Source organism: Pelophylax lessonae (genome assembly GCF_965119305.1).
Source record: "Pelophylax lessonae genome assembly, chromosome: 2".
Classification (NCBI taxonomy): domain Eukaryota; kingdom Metazoa; phylum Chordata; class Amphibia; order Anura; family Ranidae; genus Pelophylax; species Pelophylax lessonae.
In genome coordinates, this window is record NC_138769.1 from 587,010,423 (window position 1) to 587,030,764 (window position 20,342).

General features: G+C 48.3%; 1 protein-coding gene across 1 annotated transcript in view; it reads left to right on the forward strand.

The window, feature by feature from the left end:
• LOC309545153 (thiol S-methyltransferase TMT1A-like) overlaps positions 1 to 1,841 on the forward strand; it is a 113,639-nt gene extending 111,798 nt beyond the window's left edge. Inside the window, exon 2 of the mRNA XM_082244290.1 lies at positions 1,579 to 1,841. Coding sequence (XP_082100416.1) covers positions 1,579 to 1,818 — 240 coding nt within the window. The 3' untranslated portion in view covers positions 1,819 to 1,841. The remainder of the gene's footprint in view (positions 1 to 1,578) is intronic.
• The last annotated feature ends 18,501 nt before the right edge of the window (positions 1,842 to 20,342 follow it).

A 20,342-nucleotide genomic window follows, 5' to 3' on the forward strand; every position in this document is an offset into this window, starting at 1 on the left:
CTATTTTGTGCCAGTTTTCTTTTGATAATAAATAACAGGAGATATCCATTATCCATAAAAAAGGTATATTTCGATACACTAAGTAGTTGCAATGATATGTACAATTTTACTTAACTTCTGCCGGCCCGCGCTATAGCCGAAAGACGGCAACATCGCGGGCTCTAATTTCCCAGTGACAGGCTCCCTGCGCACTCCCGCGAGCATTGGGGAAAATCTGTGTTGGCCGTGTCCCTTGGACACAGCCAATCACAGATCGTGGTGAATGGCCAAACACAGCGGCCATTTACAACGTGATCGGACCGTGCAATGAGAGATGATCTCATATGTAAGCATATGAGATCATCTCTCATCGTCAGCTCTCCTTCCTCACACAGAGACTGCAGTGTGAGGAAGAGGAGAGCCGATCGGCGGTAAGGGGACACAGAGGAATGTAATCAGGGCCCTAATCACCAGTGCCCTGATTACACAAGAGGGGAAAAAATGCCATAAGCGCCCACAGTGCCCCCCATCAGTGCCCACAATCAGTGCCCATAGTGCTGCCAGTCAGTGCCCATCAGTGCCTGCTCATCTAGGCACTGATGGGCACTAACTAGCACCACTATGGGCACTGAGTGTGGGCACTCATGGTGCTGCCCATCAGTGCTCATCAGTGCCGCCCATCAGTGCCACCCGTCAGTGTCCATCAGTGCCACCCATCAGTGTCCATCAGTGCCGCCTCTCAGTGCCCATCAGTGCCGCCTCTCAGTGCCCATCAGTGCCGCCCATCAGTGCCGCCTCTCAGTGCCCAGCAGTGCCACCTCTCAGTGCCCAGCAGTGCCGCCTATCAGTGCCCATCAGTGCCGCCTATCAGTGCACATCAGTGAAGGAGAAAAATGTATTTATTTTCAAAATTTACTCACAGAAAATAAGAAAAACTTTTTTTTTTCAAAATTTTCTGTCTTTTTTCTTTTGTTTTGTAAGAAATAAAAAACCCAGAGGTGATTACATACCACTAAAAGAAAGCTCTATTTGTGTGAAAAAAATGATAAAAATTTCATATGGGTACAGTGTAGCATGACTGCGCAATTGTCATTCAAAGCGTGAGAGCGCTGAAAGCTGAAAATTGGCCTGGGCAGGAAGGGGGTAAAAGTGCCCAGTAGGCAAGTGGTTAAAGATGTTAAAGTTGCAAAACTGTGTTCCGGCACACAATCACACTGAGGGCGGGCTGAACTCAAACAATTTCAAACCGGCATTTCAGGGTGATTTGAGAGACATCTGTGCGGGTTCATACACAGATGTCTATTGAAATCACCCCCGAAGTCACCAAAAGTAGAGCAGGAACTACTATTGGGAATCGGTGCAGCACCACAATGGCGTTGCACAGATTCGGACCGTGTCATTTCTGGCAATAGGCTCCGATTTGGCATGCAATTTGACATGTCAACTCGCATGTTAAATCGCCTTAATGTGAACAGGGGCTAAAGATTTGTTTTACCCTCCATCATGAAGAGGATAATGTGAAGAATACAGAACAAGATGATTGCAATTTGTCAGGACAGCATTTCTATATTCGTAATAATATAATTTCTCATTTTCCAGGGTGGAGCTTTCTACTTTATTGAACATGTTGCCGCCACAGATGATTCCAGCTGGACAAGTTTTTTCCAGAAGGTCATGAATCCAACCTGGAAGCTGATTTTTGATGGTTGCAGCATACAGAAGATCACATGGAAGGACCTGGAAGATGCCAATTTCTCAGAGCTCAACCTGCGCCATATATATGCTCCGACATCTATGAAACTTATTAACCCTCATATCATTGGATATGCTGTTAAATAAATTCATTCAATGCACATTTTTAATAGAGTGTTAGGCAGTTTCCCTTATTTGGAAAACAAATCTACATGAATAGATGTGTCAGATGTATTTTAATTGCATTGTAGTTCTGACTGAAGTCAGGTAAGCACTATGTACAGGGTTCTGCATTCAGTAGGGATTTGCACCAACTAGGCAAAAAAAAAAACACTTCTTCAGTTCCATTTGCATTTTTACATTGCAGAAATTCACACACCACCATATATGTTTTTAGAGAGACTTTCACTTGTTTAACATGTGTTTTAGCTTGCTGGTATTTTTTAATATGCCGTGAGATTTATTTTTGCTTGTGTTTCAAAATGGTAAATCCAATAAGAAAAAACACACTGCTATACATAAAATGCACAAAAATCTGAGCTAATACACTTGCAAATGTGTGCCTTTTAAAACCTAAGGCCGGGTTTACAAATGTCCGGTCTCGGTTTCCAGTCTGGGGTCCGTTACGTTTTTGTTCACCAGTTCAGGTCTGAATTTTTGCCTGAATTCACACCTGAACCAGACCATAACATGCACAGGACTCTTATGGAAACCACACTGTGGCTGCCACGGACATGTGTGAACTGGCTCTATTGAGGCCTGGTCACACTCGCATGTCATGCAAGATGGATGCGGTGAACACCGCATCCAATTCGCACATATGTGAACCTGGCCTCAACCCGGCCTCAATGTGAAAAAGCTCTTCATAAGAAGATAAATGAGGGGAAGGCATAGAAGCCCTGTTAAGTCTTCACTATGTTCTGGTTCAACATTGGGGATATTTTCTGTCCCATACTGATGAGACAGTAAGTAACTCTCTCCAATGGGGGCATAAACCGCAACATACCATATGTTTTCAATAAAAAATCTATAAAATCTATGTTAGCTCATTATTTCTGTCTGTGACTTTCTGTCTTTGCTGCTGGTGACTGCTAACCATGTTTCTTATCCTGCTGTGACCAACAGATTTTTAGTGTGCCGCTCAGGCTCGATCACTGTGGGGAGTAGTGTGGGTGATGCCATATCCACTGCAGGAGTGCCAGCAAGGAATGGAGCTCGTCGCCGGCTCCTGTAGTCACTGGAAAGAAGAGAGGAAAGATCCCTGGTGCCACAAATCCACTGAGTCCTATGGTGGTAATAAGAGAGACAACCTCAGCCTTGACTGTTTGACACTAGTGGAAATTTCAAGGGTGTCTCCCTTACGGATGTCCTCTTGACAGGTCCAGACCTAAATAACAAACTTCTGGGGGTGCTCTTACGCTTCCACAGGGACTCTTGCTTTCATAGCTGACATCCAACACCAACAGATGTTTCATTGCTTCCTTGCCAGAGAGAAAGACATAAACTTCTTGAGATTTCTTTGGTTTAAAGATAATGACCCCTCCAAAGACATCATCGAGTACCGCATTAGAGTACACATCTTTTGGCAACAGATCTTCCCCTGCATTTGCTATCTCAGGCATATCTCAGATAACTCCGTAATTCGGCTCAGGAAGGTGAGCCAGAGTATGGCTTAAATGCATTCATACAAAAGGACTTTTAAAGTAGATGACTGTTTAACCACTTTTGTACCAGAAGGATTTGCCCCCTTAATGACCAGCCCATTTGCGTTATTTTAATGGACAATTACACAGTCATGCGAAGCTGTACCTAAATAAAATTGATGCCCTTTTTTGCCCACAAATAGAGCTTTATTTTGGTGGTATTTGATCACCTGTGCAATTTTTATTTATTGCGCTATAAACAAAAAAGTGCGAAAATTCTGAAAAAAATATATATTTTTCACTTTCTGCTATATAACATTCCCCAAAAAAATTTAAAAAACTAATTTTTTCATCCTTTTAGGCCAATTTGTATTCTGCTACATATTTTTGGTAAAAAAAATCCCAATAAGTATATTTTGATTGGTTTGCGCAAAAGTTATCGCATCTACAAACTAGGGGAAAGATTTATGTCATTTTTATTTTATTTTATTTTTTTTACTAGTAATGGCGGCAATTTTTAGTGGGACTGCGACATTGCAGCGGACAGATCGGACCCCTAACTGACATTTTTGACACTTTTTGAGGGAACCAGTGACATTACTACTGTAATCAGTGCTAAAAATATGCACTGTTACCGTAATAATGACACTGACAGGGAAGGGGTTAACCTAGGGATGATCAAAGGGTTTAGTGTGAGCCTAGGGGAGTGTTTTCTAACTGTATGAGGGAGGGACTTGTGAAATGAACACAGAGACCTGTGATCCTAAATAGGAGGATCACAGGCGCTCTGTGTTCATTCCAGAGAGAACAACGGTCTGCTGTGTTTCAAAAGAGCACATCAAATGTTAGCCTGCTCCAATCTCAGGCTTCACAAGATTGCTTCTAACAGTAGAGAAGTAATGGAAGCTTTCCCTTCTTAGATCAATAGAGACCACTCTAATGCATACCTCCCAACCGTCCCGGAATCCGCGGGACTGTCCCGCAAATTGGCGTGAGTCCCGCGGTCCCGCGGAGCCGGCCTGAAGTCCCGGAAAATCTGCCCGGCCTGTCAGCCCTGCAAAAACACCCACCCCAACCGCATCACTGTAACGGCTGGATAGTATACAGGAAGTCCAGGGCGGCATGGCAACCATACACTTCCCGGGGAACCCAACTCCGCCCACCTCTCCTCTCCATCCCAATTAGAGGCAGAGGTTGCGAACAACCAATGGGAGAGCGCTGTTAATTGCCGGCCCAGTGGCGTCGGCAGGGGGGGGGCTGACCGGGGCTTCAGCCCCGAGTGTGCCCCCAAAAAGCCCCGGGTCTCGTGTGGATCATTTCCATTTATTAGCCCAGAGTGTCTGAAGAGGTTCTCGGAGCGGAGGAGGATTTCAAATTCCTCTCCTTGCCGCCTAGCGTTGGCTCCGCCTCCACCCCCTCCGTCTTCTTCTGGCTGCAGCGCTGCTCAGCTGAGAGCCGAAGGAAGCGACGGACAAGTGAAGCACGGGGGGGGAGGAAGAAGAATGTGAGTGTCCGAGGGGGGGAGGAAGAAGAATGTGAGTGTCCGAGGGGGGGAGGAAGAAGAATGTGAGTGTCCGAGGGGGGGAGGAAGAAGAATGTGAGTGTCCGAGGGGGGAGGAAGAAGAATGTGAGTGTCCGAGGGGGGGGGAGAAGAATGTGAGTGTCCGAGGGGGGGAGGAAGAAGAATGTGAGTGTCCGAGGGGGGGGAGGAAGAAGAATGTGAGTGTCCGAGGGGGGGGAAGAAGAATGTGAGTGTCCGAGGGGGGGGAGGAAGAAGAATGTGAGTGTCCGAGGGGGGAGGAAGAAGAATGTGAGTGTCCGGGGGGGGAAGAAGAATGTGAGTGTCCGAGGGGGGAGGAAGAAGAATGTGAGTGTCCGAGGGGGGGGGAAGAAGAAAGAGGGGGGGAGGAAGAAGAATGTGAGTGGAGTGTCCGAGGGGGGGGAAGAAGAATGTGAGTGTCCGGGGGGGGGGGAGTAAGAAGAATGTGAGTGTCCGAGGGGGGGAGGAAGAAGAATGTGAGTGTCCGGGGGGGGAAGAAGAATGTGAGGGAGGGAGGAAGAAGAATGTGAGTGTCCGAGGGGGGGGGAGAAGAATGTGAGTGTCTGAGGGGGGGGGAAGAAGAATGTGAGGGGGCGAGGAAGAAGAATGTGAGTGCCCGAGGGGGGAGGAAGAAGAATGTGAGTGCCTGAGGGGGGAGGGAGGAGGAAGAAGGTGAGTGCCTGAGGGGGGGAAGGAGGAAGAAGGTGAGTGCCTGAGGGGGGGGAGGGAGGAGGAAGAAGGTGAGTGCCTGAGGGGGGGGAGGAGGAAGAAGGTGAGTGCCTGAGGGGGGAGGAGGAAGAAGGTGAGTGCCTGAGGGGGGAGGAGGAAGAAGGTGAGCGCCTGAGGGGGGAAGAGGAAGAAGGCGAGCGCCTGAGGGGGGGAGGGAGGAGGAAGAAGGCGAGTGCCTGAGGGGGGGGAGAAGGAAGAAGGTGAGTGCCTGAGGGGGGGAGGGAGGAGGAAGAAGGCGAGTGCCTGAGGGGGGGAGGGAGGAGGAAGAAGGTGAGTGCCCGAGGGGGGGGAGGGAGGAGGAAGAAGGTGAGTGCCCGAGGGGAGGAGGGAGGAGGAAGAAGGTGACTGCCTGAGGGGGGGAGGGAGGAGGAAGAAGGTGAGTGCCTGAGGGGGGAGGGAGGAGGAAGAAGGTAAGTGCCCGAGGGGGGGGAGGAGGAAGAAGGTGAGTGCCCGAGGGGGGGAGGGAGGAGGAAGAAGGTGACTGCCTGAGGGGGGGAGGGAGGAGGAAGAAGGTGAGTGCCTGAGGGGGGGGGAGGAGGAAGAAGGTAAGTGCCCGAGGGGGGGGAGGAGGAAGAAGGTGAGTGCCCGAGGGGGGGAGGGAGGAGGAAGAAGGTGAGTGCCTGAGGAGGGGAGGGAGGAGGAAGAAGGTAAGTGCCCGAGGGGGGGGAGGGAGAAGGTGAGTGCCTGAGGGAGGAGGAAGAAGGTGAGTGCCTGAGGGGGGGAGAGAGGAGGAAGAAGGTGAGTGCCCGGGGGGAGGAGGAAGAAGGTGAGTGCCTGAGGGGGGGGAGGCAGGAGGAAGAAGGTGAGTGTCTGAGGGGGGAGGGAGGAGGAAGAAGGTGAGTGCCAGAGGGGGGGGGGAAGAAGGTGAGTGCCTGAGGGGGGGAGGGAGGAGGAAGAAGGTGAGTGCCTGAGCAAGTCTCCCTGTGTGACTGAATAGGAGGGGCATCCTTGGAATCCATCCACATAAGGTTGTAAAAGATCCCCAATCAGTGGCGGCCGGTGTACAGAGGGTGCAGAGGCGCCGCCCCCCCATCCATGCGTCCGGCCCCCTAATCTGCATGCAGGGGCGCCTGACGCAGGGAGTTCCATGAAATTTTTATTTTTTTTGGCATCACCTGATTAGAGCCAGAGGCTCTAATAGGGCGATGCAAAGGGTGGACCCGGGGCGCAGAGCAGTGCGTCCCGAGCCCACCCATTGCGTGACAATAGCGAATGAAAATTCTCTATTGTCACACCGATCCTCCTCCTGGCCAATCAGGAAGCGCGTCGGATACGCGCTTCCTGATTGGCCGCAAGGCAAACCCCTTGCCAATAGCCGAGGAGGAGGCGGAAGCGGAAGGACTCGTGGAGACGCGCCGCCGATCCCCGGGACTCAGAAGAAGCCGCCCGCCACCGCTGCTGGAAGGACTCGTGGAGATGCGCCGCCGGTCAACGGGACTGAGAAGAAGCCGCCCGCCGCCGCTGCTGCTCCAGGTATTGATCTCTGCATTGGGGGCATGTATGCTTGTCACTACATTGAGGGCACGCACGCTGATCTCTGCATTGGGGCATGTACACTGGTCACTACATTGGGGGCACGCACGCTGATCTCTGCATTGGGGGCATGTACGCTGGTCACTACATTGGGGGCATGTACTGTATGCTGGTCACTGCATTGGGGGCACGCACGCTGATCTCTGCATTGGGGGCATGTACGCTGGTCACTGTATTGGGGACATGTATGCTGGTCACTGCATTGGGGGCACGCTTGCTGATCTCTGCATTGGGGGCATGTACGCTGGTCACTGCATTGGGGGCATGTATGCTGGTCACTGCATTGGGGGCATGTATGCTGGTCACTGCATAGGGGGCATGTACGCTGATCTCTGCATTGAAGGGGGCATATACGCTGGTCACTGCATTGAAGGGGACATGTACGCTGGTCACTGCATTGAAAGGGGGTACGCTGGTCACTGTGCATTGAAAGGGGGCACGCTGGTCACTGTGCATTGAAAGGGGGCACGCTGGTCACTCTGCATTGAAAGGGGGCACGCTGGTCTCTCTGCATTGATAGGGGGCACACTATACCTTAATTACTGAAGGCCCTTTTCACACTTTTGCGACCTCAAAGTCACGCAATTTTTTACAGTGTTTTTTGCCGCAAAGCAATGCCTATTACATTTTTCTGTTTGCGCCCCCCCCCCCAAAATTTTGAGCACCAGCCGCCACTGCCCCCAATATACCTAGAATAATGTGCACATATTAATCTGCAAGTGTTCACAGATATGTATAGGTCAGAGTGTTTAACTGATAAAGAATGATGTGCCATAGAACTGCTGATGTTGATGTATTTTTCTGCTCGGTATCTAATAAATGCATACTTTACACCCCCCTCCTTTCAGGTACCCCCCAGAGCTCTTCAGGCCCCCCCCCCCACCAGTGCTCTTTAGCCACCCCTCCCCCAGGGCTCTTCAGCTCCCCACAGTGCTTTACAGCTCCCCCCCACGCTCTCTAACTCCCCCAATGCTCTCCACCCCCCTGTGCTCCCTGGCTCCCCCCTCAGTGATCTACAGCCCCCCCCAGTGCTCTTCAGTTCCCCCCTCCCCCGTACTCTCTGTCCCCATGGTTTTCCCTGCCCCCCCTGCTCTCCACCCCCTTGCTTTCTAACCCCCCTGCAATGCTTTCCAACCCCCCCCTTATTTCTTTCCAGTCCCCCCCCCCATGCCCTTCAGCTCCTCCTGTGCTCTCCAGCCCCCTAGTGCTCTTCTATCTTCTATCATGTCTGCAGTCTCTGACCATCCCCTGTACAATGTCCGCAGTCTCTGACCATCTCCTGTATCATGTCCGCAGTCTCTGACCATTTCTTTTATCATGTCCGCAGTCTCTGACCATTTCTTGTATCATGTCTGCGGTCTCTGATCATCTCTTGTATGCTGACCATCTCCTGTATCATGTCCGCAATCTTTGACCATCTCTTGTATCATGTACGCAGTCTCTGACCATTTCTTGTATCATGTACGCAGTCTCTGACCGTTTCTTTTATCATGTACGCAGTCTCTGACCGTTTCTTGTATCATGTCTGCAGTCTCTGACCATCTCTTGTATCATGTCCGCAGTCTCTGACCATCTCTTGTATCATTTTCGCAGTCTCTGACCATCTCTTGTATCATGTCCGCAGTCTCTGACCATCTCTTGTATCATGTCCGCAGTCTCTGACCATCTCTTGTATCATGTCCGCAGTCTCTGACCATCTCCTGTAGGATGTCTCCAATCTCTTACTCAAATTTAAACACATTGCTAATAGTATTAGCGATCTGTTTATGCCAAAGGTAGGACTGTGCAGGGAAGGCAGAGAGTGCAAAAGGGGGCACTGTGATTAGAGAGATGGGGGGCTGTGAAATGTTTGCAATAAATATTCTTGAAAACATTACAAATTTTTTTGGGTGATTGTACATTTTTAAGTTTGGGGGTTATGGAGCTGGGGTGGGCATTTGGGGTGTATAGAGCCGGTGAGGGGGTGGATGGAGCTGGGGTGGGCATTTGGGGTGTATCCCCTGTACTATGTCCGCAGTCTCTGACCATCTCCTGTATCATGTCCGCAGTCTCTGACCATTTCTTGTATCATGTCCGCAGTCTCTGACCATTTCTTGTATCATGTCTGCGGTCTCTGATCATCTCTTGTATGCTGACCATCTCCTGTATCATGTCCGCAGTCTTTGACCATCTCTTGTATCATGTACGCAGTCTCTGACCATTTCTTGTATCATGTACGCAGTCTCTGACCGTTTCTTGTATCATGTACGCAGTCTCTGACCGTTTCTTGTATCACGTCTGCAGTCTCTGACCATCTCTTGTATCGTGTCCTCAGTCTCTGGCCATCTCTTGTATCATGTCCGCAGTCTCTGACCATCTCTTGTATCATGTCCGCAGTCTCTGACCATCTCTTGTATCATGTCCGCAGTCTCTGACCATCTCTTGTATCATGTCTGCAGTCTCTGACCATCTCTTGTATGATGTCCGCAGTCTCTGACCATCTATTGTATCATGTCCGCAGTCTTTAACCATCTCTTGTATCATGTCCGCAGTTTCTTCCCCGATCGTCGGGGATCGAGTGAGGAAATCTGCCCACTTGTGTAAACAAAGCAGGCGGATCTCCTATGTGACAGACAGGGATAGATTACAGGATTCAGCATAGCTGAACCTGCGATCTGTGTCTGTGTCACACAACCCCCTCCCCCCACACACCTCAGTAAGCATGAGGCATACATTTAACCCCTTGAACACCAACAGTGTTAACCCCTTCCCTGCCAGTGTCATTATTACAGTAACAGTGCATATTTATAGCACTGATTACTGTAGTAATGTCACTGGTACCCTCAAAAGTGTCAATAATGTCAGCTAGGGGTCCAATCTTTCCGCCGCAATGTCGCAGTCCCGCAAAAAAAAAAACGCAGATCGCCGCCATTACTAGTAAAAAAAAAAATAAACAATAAAAATGACAAATCTTTCCCGTAGTTAGTAAACGTGATAACTTTTGTGCAAACCAATCAAAATACACTTATTGTGATTTTTTTTACTTTCAATAATTTTTATTGAATTTTCAAATAGGAAGAATAACAATAACAATAAGATATCCATAACAATGCAAAGGTACAGTCTGGTAAAACAGGAGCAAAGAGCAATTGAACAACATAGGCAGCCATGAGAGTCATGGGTGAAAAAGAACAACATCTGTCCTTGCGAATACCAACAAACGCAAAATGGGGGGTTAAGGGAGTGGGGAAATCTAGAAGCGGCAACTCGCCGCTGACTGCGAGGATGTGAGCAAAAAGGTGAGGGGAATGGAAAAAGAATCCGTCCAGGCAGAACCACCCCCAGCCGGCCACCCGCCACAGAGGACAAGCCCCTAAAAGGTGGCAATACATTCGCCCCCTGAGCGGGAAACCAGTGGCGGAGCCCCCGTCCGGAATACAAGCCTGATACCATACCAAAATAGAGTAGGAGGGAAAGAAAGAAAATAGGTAGAGGGTCCTAGGTCGGGCGTGGAATAGCTTACATCAGATAGTAATATGAACATATTTAGCCCATGGCTCCCAGGCGGATTCAAACTGGGCCACTCGATCAGAAAGGATGCTAGAAAGTTTCTCTTGGGACATGATCCAGGATATTTTCAGTTTGGCCTCTCTAACCGAAACTCGCGGTTTCTTCCACGCCCTGGCTATGGTAAGTTTAGCCCCCAGAGGGATAAAATGGAAGAGTTTTTGAGATAATTTAGAAACACCAGAAACCCTACCATTGAGTAGGGCTATTTGGGGAGACTGGTTTATCGGATGATCAAGAACCTTCCGGCCATACGAAAAATGGACGACCAGAAGGAGCGGATCCTCGGACATGACCACCAGGTATGAAGGAAATCTCCAGTCATTGCACATCCTCGAAAACATAAAGCAGAGGCATTTGGGTACATACAAGCTAAACGTGCAGGAACCAAATACCAGCGAGTGAGCAACTTAACATTGGCTTCAATCAAAGAAACATTAACTATACCTTTAAAGGCGTGGTGAAATTGTGAACTCCAATCGTCCAGCTCCAGCTACACTCCAAGGTCCCTCTCCCAATCAAGCATATATTTCGGTTTGTCATTAGTGTCAGAGAGGGCGCTGTAAATCAGGGAGATACCCCCTTTAGGGTCACCAGCTTCAGAACACCACCGCTCGTAGGTCAGGCTTCATTAGCCAAATGGAGTGAAGAAAATGAGAAATCTGCGTGTGGCGGAATCTCTCTGTCAACGGCATTTTAAGGGAGCTGACACAGTGTGGGAAGGACAGAGGGCCCATAGAATTAAAGAAATGGCCAATGCGAAAAAGACCCTTGTTGAGCCACCAGCCAAAAGTTCTGATATTGAGGCCAGGGGGAAAGTCCGGGTTGTGAAAGAGGTGCGTAAGTGGTTTCATGGGAGATACGAGATTGGGGTGTTTAGACAGTGCGTCATGGATGGAGAATGAATGCGACAGTGTAGGTGAGAGGATCAGGGTTCTAGTTTTAGGGGGCCACCAGGCCAGAAAATCCAACGTGTGGTGAGGGGTTGCTTGTCTTTCAATGTGGACCCAGTCAGGTTTGGCTGCACGTCTATAAATAGCTGAGAACTGGGCCAGCTGGGCTGCTTGGTAGTACCAGCGGTAGTACCAGCGGAGATTGGGGAGGGCTAGTCCCCCCTTCTCCCTCGAATGATACAGTACAGATTTGGCGAACCTATGACCCTTAGAACCCCAAATAAATTTGGTGGCGGCCCTTTGGAGCTCCACCAGATGCGCGGAGTTAACCGGGATCGGGAGCGAACGGAAAAGATACAGTATCCTGGGGAGCAGCGTCATCTTTACAGCATGAATTCTCCCCAACCAAGACAGTGCGTGTGTGGACCAGTTAGAAAGATCGGCTTTAAGTTTTTTAAGCAAGGGGGGGTAATTAGCAGAGTAGAGCGAGGCTATAGAGGGGGTCAGGTGAGTGCCCAAGTACGGGATAGAATCCGCTTTCCAAGAGAAAGGGAAGGTAGCTTGCACGATGGCTAGTTGCGATGAATTGAGGGAGACATTCATGGCCCAAGATTTTGACAAATTGACCTGAAGGCTCGAAGCAGCGCCGAAGATTTTAAGTTGAGCAAGTATAACTGGTATAGAGATCGCAGGATTTGTTACAAAGAGTAGTATGTCGTCCGCGAACAACGCGCATTTATGTTCCCTGTCCCCACAGCGCACCCCAGACACGTCGCTATTGTGCCGAAGAGCAATCGCTAACGATTCAATCACAATTGCAAATAACAGTGGCGAGAGAGGACAACCTTGGCAGGTGCCTCTAGTTATAGGGAAGGATTTAGAGTAGCAGCCATGAAGCTGCACCCTGGCCGAGGGAGTGGAGTACAGGGATCTCAGAAGAGAGAGGAGGAAACCTTTCTGTGGAGGCCCACCATCCCAGGCTGAGCCCAGGACCATGATCAGATCAACAGCTCGACGGATTTGATCCGTGCACTGTCTGCCAGGAATAAACCCAGCTTGGTCCCTATGGACAAATTGCGAGATAAAAGCATTCAGTCTGTTCGTGAGGAGCTTAGTAAGAATCTTAATTGTTGATAAGGGAAATAGGCCTATAATTGGAGACATCGCAGGGATCCGTAGAGGGTTTGAGGATTACCGAGATGAGAGCTGCATTAAGGTCTGTGGGTGAGCACCGGAAGTAAGGGAGTTGAATAATTTCGTTAAGTGAGGGGCCAAGGTATCAGAGAACGTTTTGTAATATATCGGCGAAAAACCGTCGGGGCCCGGGGCCGAGGAGGTTTTCAAGTTTTTAATGACATTGCGTACCTCGGCTTCGGAAATCGGGTCCTCTAGGCTCTTCCTATGGGGTGAGGAGAGCATAGGGAGGGGGATCGTGTCAAGGAAATGTTCGGTCGCCCCAGGGGCGTCCGAACCCTTGTCATACAACCTAGGAAAAAAATTCTAGGTTGCTCCATAACTGGGGCTGGATTTGGAGACAAAACTCAAGTAGGAAGTCTTATCTTAGGGAAGGCCCGGGATCGGGTCCTAGGGGTCAGTTTGGAGGCCAAGCGGGAGCCTATTTTGTCACGTTCCGCATAGAAGCGGGCTCCAGTCCAGCACAGATGTTTCTCTGCAGCCGTAGTTAGAGCCATATTCAGGGCTACTCTGGCTTCGTCAAGACGCAAAGAGTCCGCTGTGGGATTCCGCTTATGACTTTTGCGCAATGACTGGAAGGAGCGTTCGAGGTTAAGCACATCAAGCCGCCGTTCACGCTTAATTTTGGACGCCAATTGAATGATATGACCCCGGGTAACGCCCTTATGGGCCGCCCAAAGGGAGACTGGGGAGATATCATCCACATCGTTCAGCAGGAAGTATTCTCTAATCCCTTTATCGATCATCGTGCAATGTACTGGGTTGGATAGAAGCGATTCATTAAGTCTCAAGTAGGACGGAGAACTAGAGCGAGACGGTATAAGGAACGAGACCGAAACTATGGAACGGTCAGATAAAGGGGTATAGCGAATCTTGGATTTGAACACATTGGGGATAAAGGGAGCAGGGACGAAGATATGGTCAATCCGAGCATAAGTCCGATGAGGGGCCGAATAATGGGTGTAGTCCTTAGAGGTTGGGTGTAGCTCCCGCCAAATGTCGACTAGGCCCATGGAGGAAATCGTCTTGGCGATCCTAAAGCTCTGTCTGGGGGGCTGTTTGTAAGGAGAGGACATAGGCCTGGATCCAGGCTGCGGACAAATGCTAAATTGGAATCACCCTCAAGGATCAAGGATCCCACTGCGTGCTGGGAGACCAGGTCGGCCAAAGTGGAGAAAAATTTAGCTTGTCCCTTGTTAGGAGCATAATAGGATACGAACATAAATGTCTGTCCTGCGATGTCTCCAATCAGGAGAAGATAGCGCCCATTAGGGTCGCAGACTGTCTTGGTGGGGGAGAACTTCACCCTGCCTGAAAAAAATATGGCTACCCCCCTAGTTTTAGAGTCAGAGTTCGCCAAATAGAACAGCGGGTACTTAGCATGTACAAAGGAGGGGTTGTATGAGGGAGGAAAGTGGGTTTCCTGTAGGAACAAAATGTCATAGGGTGAGGTGTGGTAATATTGAAACAACTTATGCCTCTTGAGCGGGGAATTAAGACCCTTGACTTTATGGGAAGCCAGTCTTAGCGGTGGAGTTCGAAGGTCAGAGGAGGCCATGGAAACAATGGGTGGGCCTCTCGGATGAGGGGCTTGCGGAAGGAGAGGCCAGAGGAGAGCCTGTGGACTGGAGCCAGAGCCGAAGGATCCCAGTAGTTTGCCGACCTAGGACAAAAGGGGAGAGAGAGGAGAAAAAGGAGAAGGGGGAAAGAAGGAAAAAAAAAAAGGGAGGGGGGAAGGGGAGAGCACATGTAGAAAAACAACCGTTAGTGAAGACCATGGTAAGAACCATACTGATGCATCTACATTAACTACTCGCGACCGGGCAAGTAGCGCCCGGGGGCCAACCCGAATAAACACGCCGGGAGCCTGGTTAAAGGACCCGGGGGAGCCCCAGTGGGGCACAAGAAAGGTATCTTGTGCAACCGCTGGAGCAAGTGGAGTGGCATGACAGCCGCTCTGGCAAAGGCTCAAAAAAAAAGAAACGGAGCCAACACAGTGGGGAGAGGAGCCCCCCACCATGCCCTCCATGTAAAAAAAAGGGCACAACACATATATTAAGCTCAAAAGGGCACCAAGAGCACATATAAAAAGGCATATAAAACATCAAAAAATTTGTAAAAGGTAAAAAATCGGCAGAGTCAGAGTCCAAAAATCGCAAAATGAAAAACTTTCAGTGGGACCAGCCAGCCAAAAGCGGGGGTGGCATGGTAAGAAGGGCAGGCCTTCCCAGTGGGGGAAGAAAAAGGAGTAAGGCACATGGAACCATGATGAGGGAGTCTCATGGAGGTCTAGATTCCTTTGACCGCTTATGTTGCTGCTTTTGCCACAGGGGAACCAGGGGGCTGGAAGGCGTGGGGAGCTTGGAGGACGAAGATCTCTGTGAAGCAGGGAGCGGTGCGTCTTGAGAAAGAATACCTAAATGGAGGAGCAATTTCTCACCCTCTGCCATGGAAGAAAAGCCATAGGTTTTCTGGTGGAATGAGAAGCTAAGGCGGAAGGGGAACGACCACCAGTACTTAACGTTCTTCTGGGTGAGAAGTGGCTTGAGGGATCGTCTCCGTTGGATAGTGAACGGTGAAATGTCCGCAAATATTTGGACCGAATGTCCCATGACGGTGAGTTGGGGTGAAGACCTGGAGAGTTTAATAATTTCCTCTTTCACTGAATAGTAGTGGGGCTTCACAATAATGTCCCTGGGGAGGCCATCCTTGCGAGGGAGCAGCAGAGACCTGTGGGCACAGTCCAATTCAAGACGGTGTGCAGAAATGCCAGGAAGCAGACCAGAGATAAAGGACTGCACTGCAGCCGTGACATCCGCGATGGATTCCGGGAACCCCCGGATCCTAAAGTTGTAACGACGGGACCTATTCTCCAAATCATCAATCTTAGATAGCGCCGTCTCAAGTTGGTCCTGAATGTCCTGTATTCTAGCTGTGTTCTGGTTGGTTCTGGCAATAGTATGCTCAGCTTTCTGTTCTATCGCTTCTATGCGGGTCCCCAAATTCTGCAGATCCCCCTGAATAGTGTATGTAATCTGGGCAGCTGTGTGGGAGAGGCCCCTAGCCAGCATTTTAGAGAACATAGCCATCATTCCTTGTAGATTAGAGGGGCAATTGGGGTCTTCTAGTTGCAGACCAGGTATGAGGCCTGGGCTGGAGGAAATGTATGCTATAGGAGAGAGGAGAAGGTCTTCCAAGTTGCGGCCTATATAGGACTCCGTGGAGGCCAGGGAGCATGGGGGGGCAGGTGAGGTACTCACGGGGAGAACAAGATGGTCCCTGGATAGTTGTGGAGTAGCTGGAGGGTCCGCTATATCCTCCGAGTCCGCGTTCCCGCCGCGAGGTCCGGGTGGAGGTGAGGACGCTGCCATCATGGCGTATGTAGGCCGCGGGAGGTTCGGGGTCAGAGACCGCTCCAGATTCCGCCTGACCGAAGCCCCTGACATAGGGGGGGTGCCCGGAAGGTTCATAGGCGCAGCGGGTGCCTCGATGTTGCTGGGGGTGCCGTGTAGCTGGTGGATCGAGCACTTAAATGCCGGAGCGGGACGGAGCTCCGGGATCAGGCGTCCATGCTGAGCTGCTGTGCATGCGCACTCTTATTGTGATTTTTTTACCAAAAATATGTAGCAGAAAACAAATTGGCCTAAAATGTTAAAAAATTTAGATTTTTAATTTTTTTTTTTAAATGTCATATAGCAGAATGTGAAAAATATTGTTTTTTTTTTTTTTTTTTCAAAATTGTCACATTTTTTTGTTTATAGAGCAAAAAATAAAAATGGCACAGGTGATCAAATACCACCAAAAGAAAGCTCTATTTGTGGGAAAAAAGGAGATCAAATTTATTTGGGTACAGCTTTGTAAGACCGCGCAATTGTCCGTTAAAATAACGCAGTGCCGAATTGCAAAAATTAGCCTGGTCAGGAATGGGGTAAAATCTTCCGGTCTTAAAACGGTTAAAAATACGCTCATTGAGAATTTTTTTGTTAAAGATATGTAGCTAAATACATTTTGGCCTAAATATATGACAAAAATTGAATATATTGGATATTTTTTAACTGTCAAAGTAGAAAATGTCAATTTTTTCACAAAATTTTCACTCTTTTTTTATTAATATCGCAAAAAAGTGAAAAGCACAGAGGTGATCAAATACCACCAAAAGGAAGCTCTCTTTGTGGGGAAAAAAAGGATGTAAATTTCGTTTGGGTACAGGGTTGCATGACCGCGCAATTGTCAGTTAAAGTCGCGCAGTGCAAAAAAGTGGCCTGGACATAAAGCAAGAAAATCCTCCGGTGGTAAAGTGGTTAAGGTAAAGCACTTCTTAGAGACTTAACCTGTGAAAAATCTGCCTGGGATGCCCCTCTGCCCACTGATAAAAGGAACTATTGGGTAGAGTGGAGAAATTCTCTGACAGCTTTATCTGATCTGCATGTTTCACGCCCATATGCTCCTGTACCCTCTACAGAAGTACAAAGCCAAATACTTTGACTAATCCCCGATGCTTCCATCAAAGCTATAGCTGCTGTTGCCTTCCTAAAAACTGTAGATGTTACAGCAAAACACCACATAGGATTTGTCATGGGCAGGGCCAGATTAACGTAGGGGCTATTGGAGCTGCAGCTCCAGGCCCCTACCTTAATATAGGCCCCGGGTTAGCCATATTCACTGTGACTGCTCTTCTGTCACTTGTAAACACAGAAGTCTGGCTTCTATGCTCGCTTCCCCAGGCAGCTCCCTCAGAACCTCCCCACACGGCACGAAGGCCGGACAAGGAGGGACAGTTGCCGATGCATGGATGTGTTTATGGGCTTCAGAGACAGCATCCCATGTTGAATTAGGCATGCATGGCTGCACCCTTCCTCCTCTGGGTGAATGCCAAGGCACAGCCCTTAAGGCCCTTCAAAATCCTCAGCATCCAAACCCATGATGCTCTTAATCCGGCCCTGGTCATGGGCAAAGTAAAACTGACTCCACACCCTGAGCGCGCCATACCTAGACCAGAACATTGTGTTGCGGTATAAGCTGTTGAGCTAGCCGAACTTATCGTATCATAAATGGACATTGACCTTAAAGATGCTGATGTCTACACTAACAGAGTTCCAAGGATTAGGAGGTTCACCCAACCAACACGATGGCATTATATATCCACTGACCATAACCCTGCAGGCCATGCTAAAAGAGCTGTCGCTGCATGTCATCTTTAACCACTTTAAGACTGGAAGGATTTGCCCCCTTAATGACCAGGCCACTTTTTTCAACTTGGCACTACTTAACTTTATCTGACAATTGCGCAGTTGAGTGACGCTGTACCCAAACGAAATTTAAGTCCTTTTTTCCCACAAATAGAGCTTTCTTTTGGTGGTATTTGATCACCTGTGCAATTTTTATTTTTTGCGCTATACACAAAAAAAAAGACAATTCTGAAAAAAAAAAATATATATTTTTCACATTCTGCTATATAAAATTCCCCCCCAAAAAAATGTAAACATTTTAGGCCAATTTGTTTCCTGCTACATATTTTTGGTAAAAAAAAAAAAAAAATTGCAATAAGCTTATTTTGATTGGTTTGCGCAAAAGTTATTGCGTCTACTAACTATGGCAAAGATTTATGTCATTTTTATTGTTTGTTTTTTTTTTTTTACTAGTAATGGCGGCGATCTACGATTTTTTGCGGGACTGCGACATTGCAGCAGACAGATCGGACCCCTGACTGTCATTTTTGACATTTTTGGGGGACCAGTGACATTACTTCAGTAATCAGTGCTAAAAATATGCACTGTTACTGTAATAATGACACTGGCAGGGAAGGGGTTAACATTGTGGGGGAACAAGGGGTTAAATGTGATCCTAGGGGAGTGATTCTAACTGTGGGGGGGGGGGGCGTGGCTTGTGAAATTACCATATAGACCTATGTTCCTATATAGAAGGATCACAGGGGCTCTATGATCATTCCAGGGAGAAGAACGGTCAGCTGTGTTTACAACAGCTGAACATTCTTCTCTCTCAGCAGGGAAAATTGCCCGTTGCATCGGCTTCCCCACTGACGAGTGGGGGCGGGAGCGCGCTCGCCCCCTAGCCTCCTGCTCGCAACCGCTGTACAATTACGGCGGTTTGCGCAGGAGCGGTCGTAAAGAGGTTAAAGACACAACATTGTTTTCAGGACCTGCATTCTTGTACTGCTTCATCCATATAGCTCATTTTTTTAAACATGCCACCCATGCAAATGGCTATGATTGTAAAGGCTGGCACCACTGCCAAAAGATTTGTTTAGCAGTAGAACTGCAACAGTCTTAAGATTTCATCATCCGTACTGTGCAATATGAAACTTATACCAGGGGGATTGACTGACTGTATCCTAAACAAAAAATCAATTCCCACTGACAGTGCTCTGTAAATAAAATTGACCCATTTCTTGATCAAAAAAGCCTTGTCACCAGAACTCTTCCAAGTGAGGATGGGAGAGTCTGAAGGGTCGAAGTGAAAGTTCACTGAAAAAGGAAGCAAAGTTGTTCCTCAGACCAGTTTCTGATCTTGTTTTGTTTTCCTCTGAGGACCCAAATAGTGGGATCTGTTGATACAAGGCAGGGAGGGTTCTGCCTTCAGCAGGGGAATTAATTATGTGTTCTCCCTGCAATTTTAAATATGGCCACTAGATGGAGCCTGGAACAAATGTACTGCTTTACAGAAGTTAGATACTGTTGAGCTTTAACCACTTCAATACTTTCCCCCCCTTCCTGCCCAGGCAAATTTTCAGCTTTCAGCACTCATATTTTGAATGATAATTACTCAGTCATGCAACACTGTACCCATATGAAATGTTTCTCTTTTTTTACATAATTAGAGCTTTTTTTGGATGGTATTTAAAGAGGTTGTAAACCCATATTACTTTTTTTTTGCAACCTGTGAGAGAAACACATAATGAGCTAGTATGCATCGCATACTAGCTCATTATGAAATACTTACCTTAGAACGAGCCCCCGCCGTGCCGCCTGCTCACCTGTATGACGGGCGACATGTCCAGTCATGGGATCGCGGCATCCGGCCATCTGATTTGCCGAGGCCGCGGTGATATCACTCCCGCGCACGCGCGCGGGAGCCGACAGTCATGGCACGGGGCTCTGAAGAAACGGCACCAGCGGCCGTTCCTTCAGAGCGCATGCGCCAGTGACGTCACTGGCTGCATGTAAGGTAAATATCTCCTAAACGGTACATGTTTAGGAGATATTTACAGTACCTATAGGTAAGCCTTATAATAGGCTTACCTATAGGTAAAAGTGTCAGAGGAGGGTTTACTTCCTCTTTAAGCACCCCTAGGTATTTATTTTTTTGCTCATTAAAGCAAATAAGACTGAAAATTTGGGGGGGGAAAAACACTTTTCATGTGTCTTAACATTTTGCAAACAATCATTCTTCATAAATTTAGGTCAAAATGCATACTGCTACATTTCTTTGGTAAAAAATAGCCCAGATCAGTGTATATTATTTAGTCTTTATCAAAGTTATAGAGTCCATAAACTATGGCATCTACTGTGTATTTAAAATTCGATTAATCCTGATGTACTGACAGCCTATGTCATTTCTTGAGCACCGAAAATG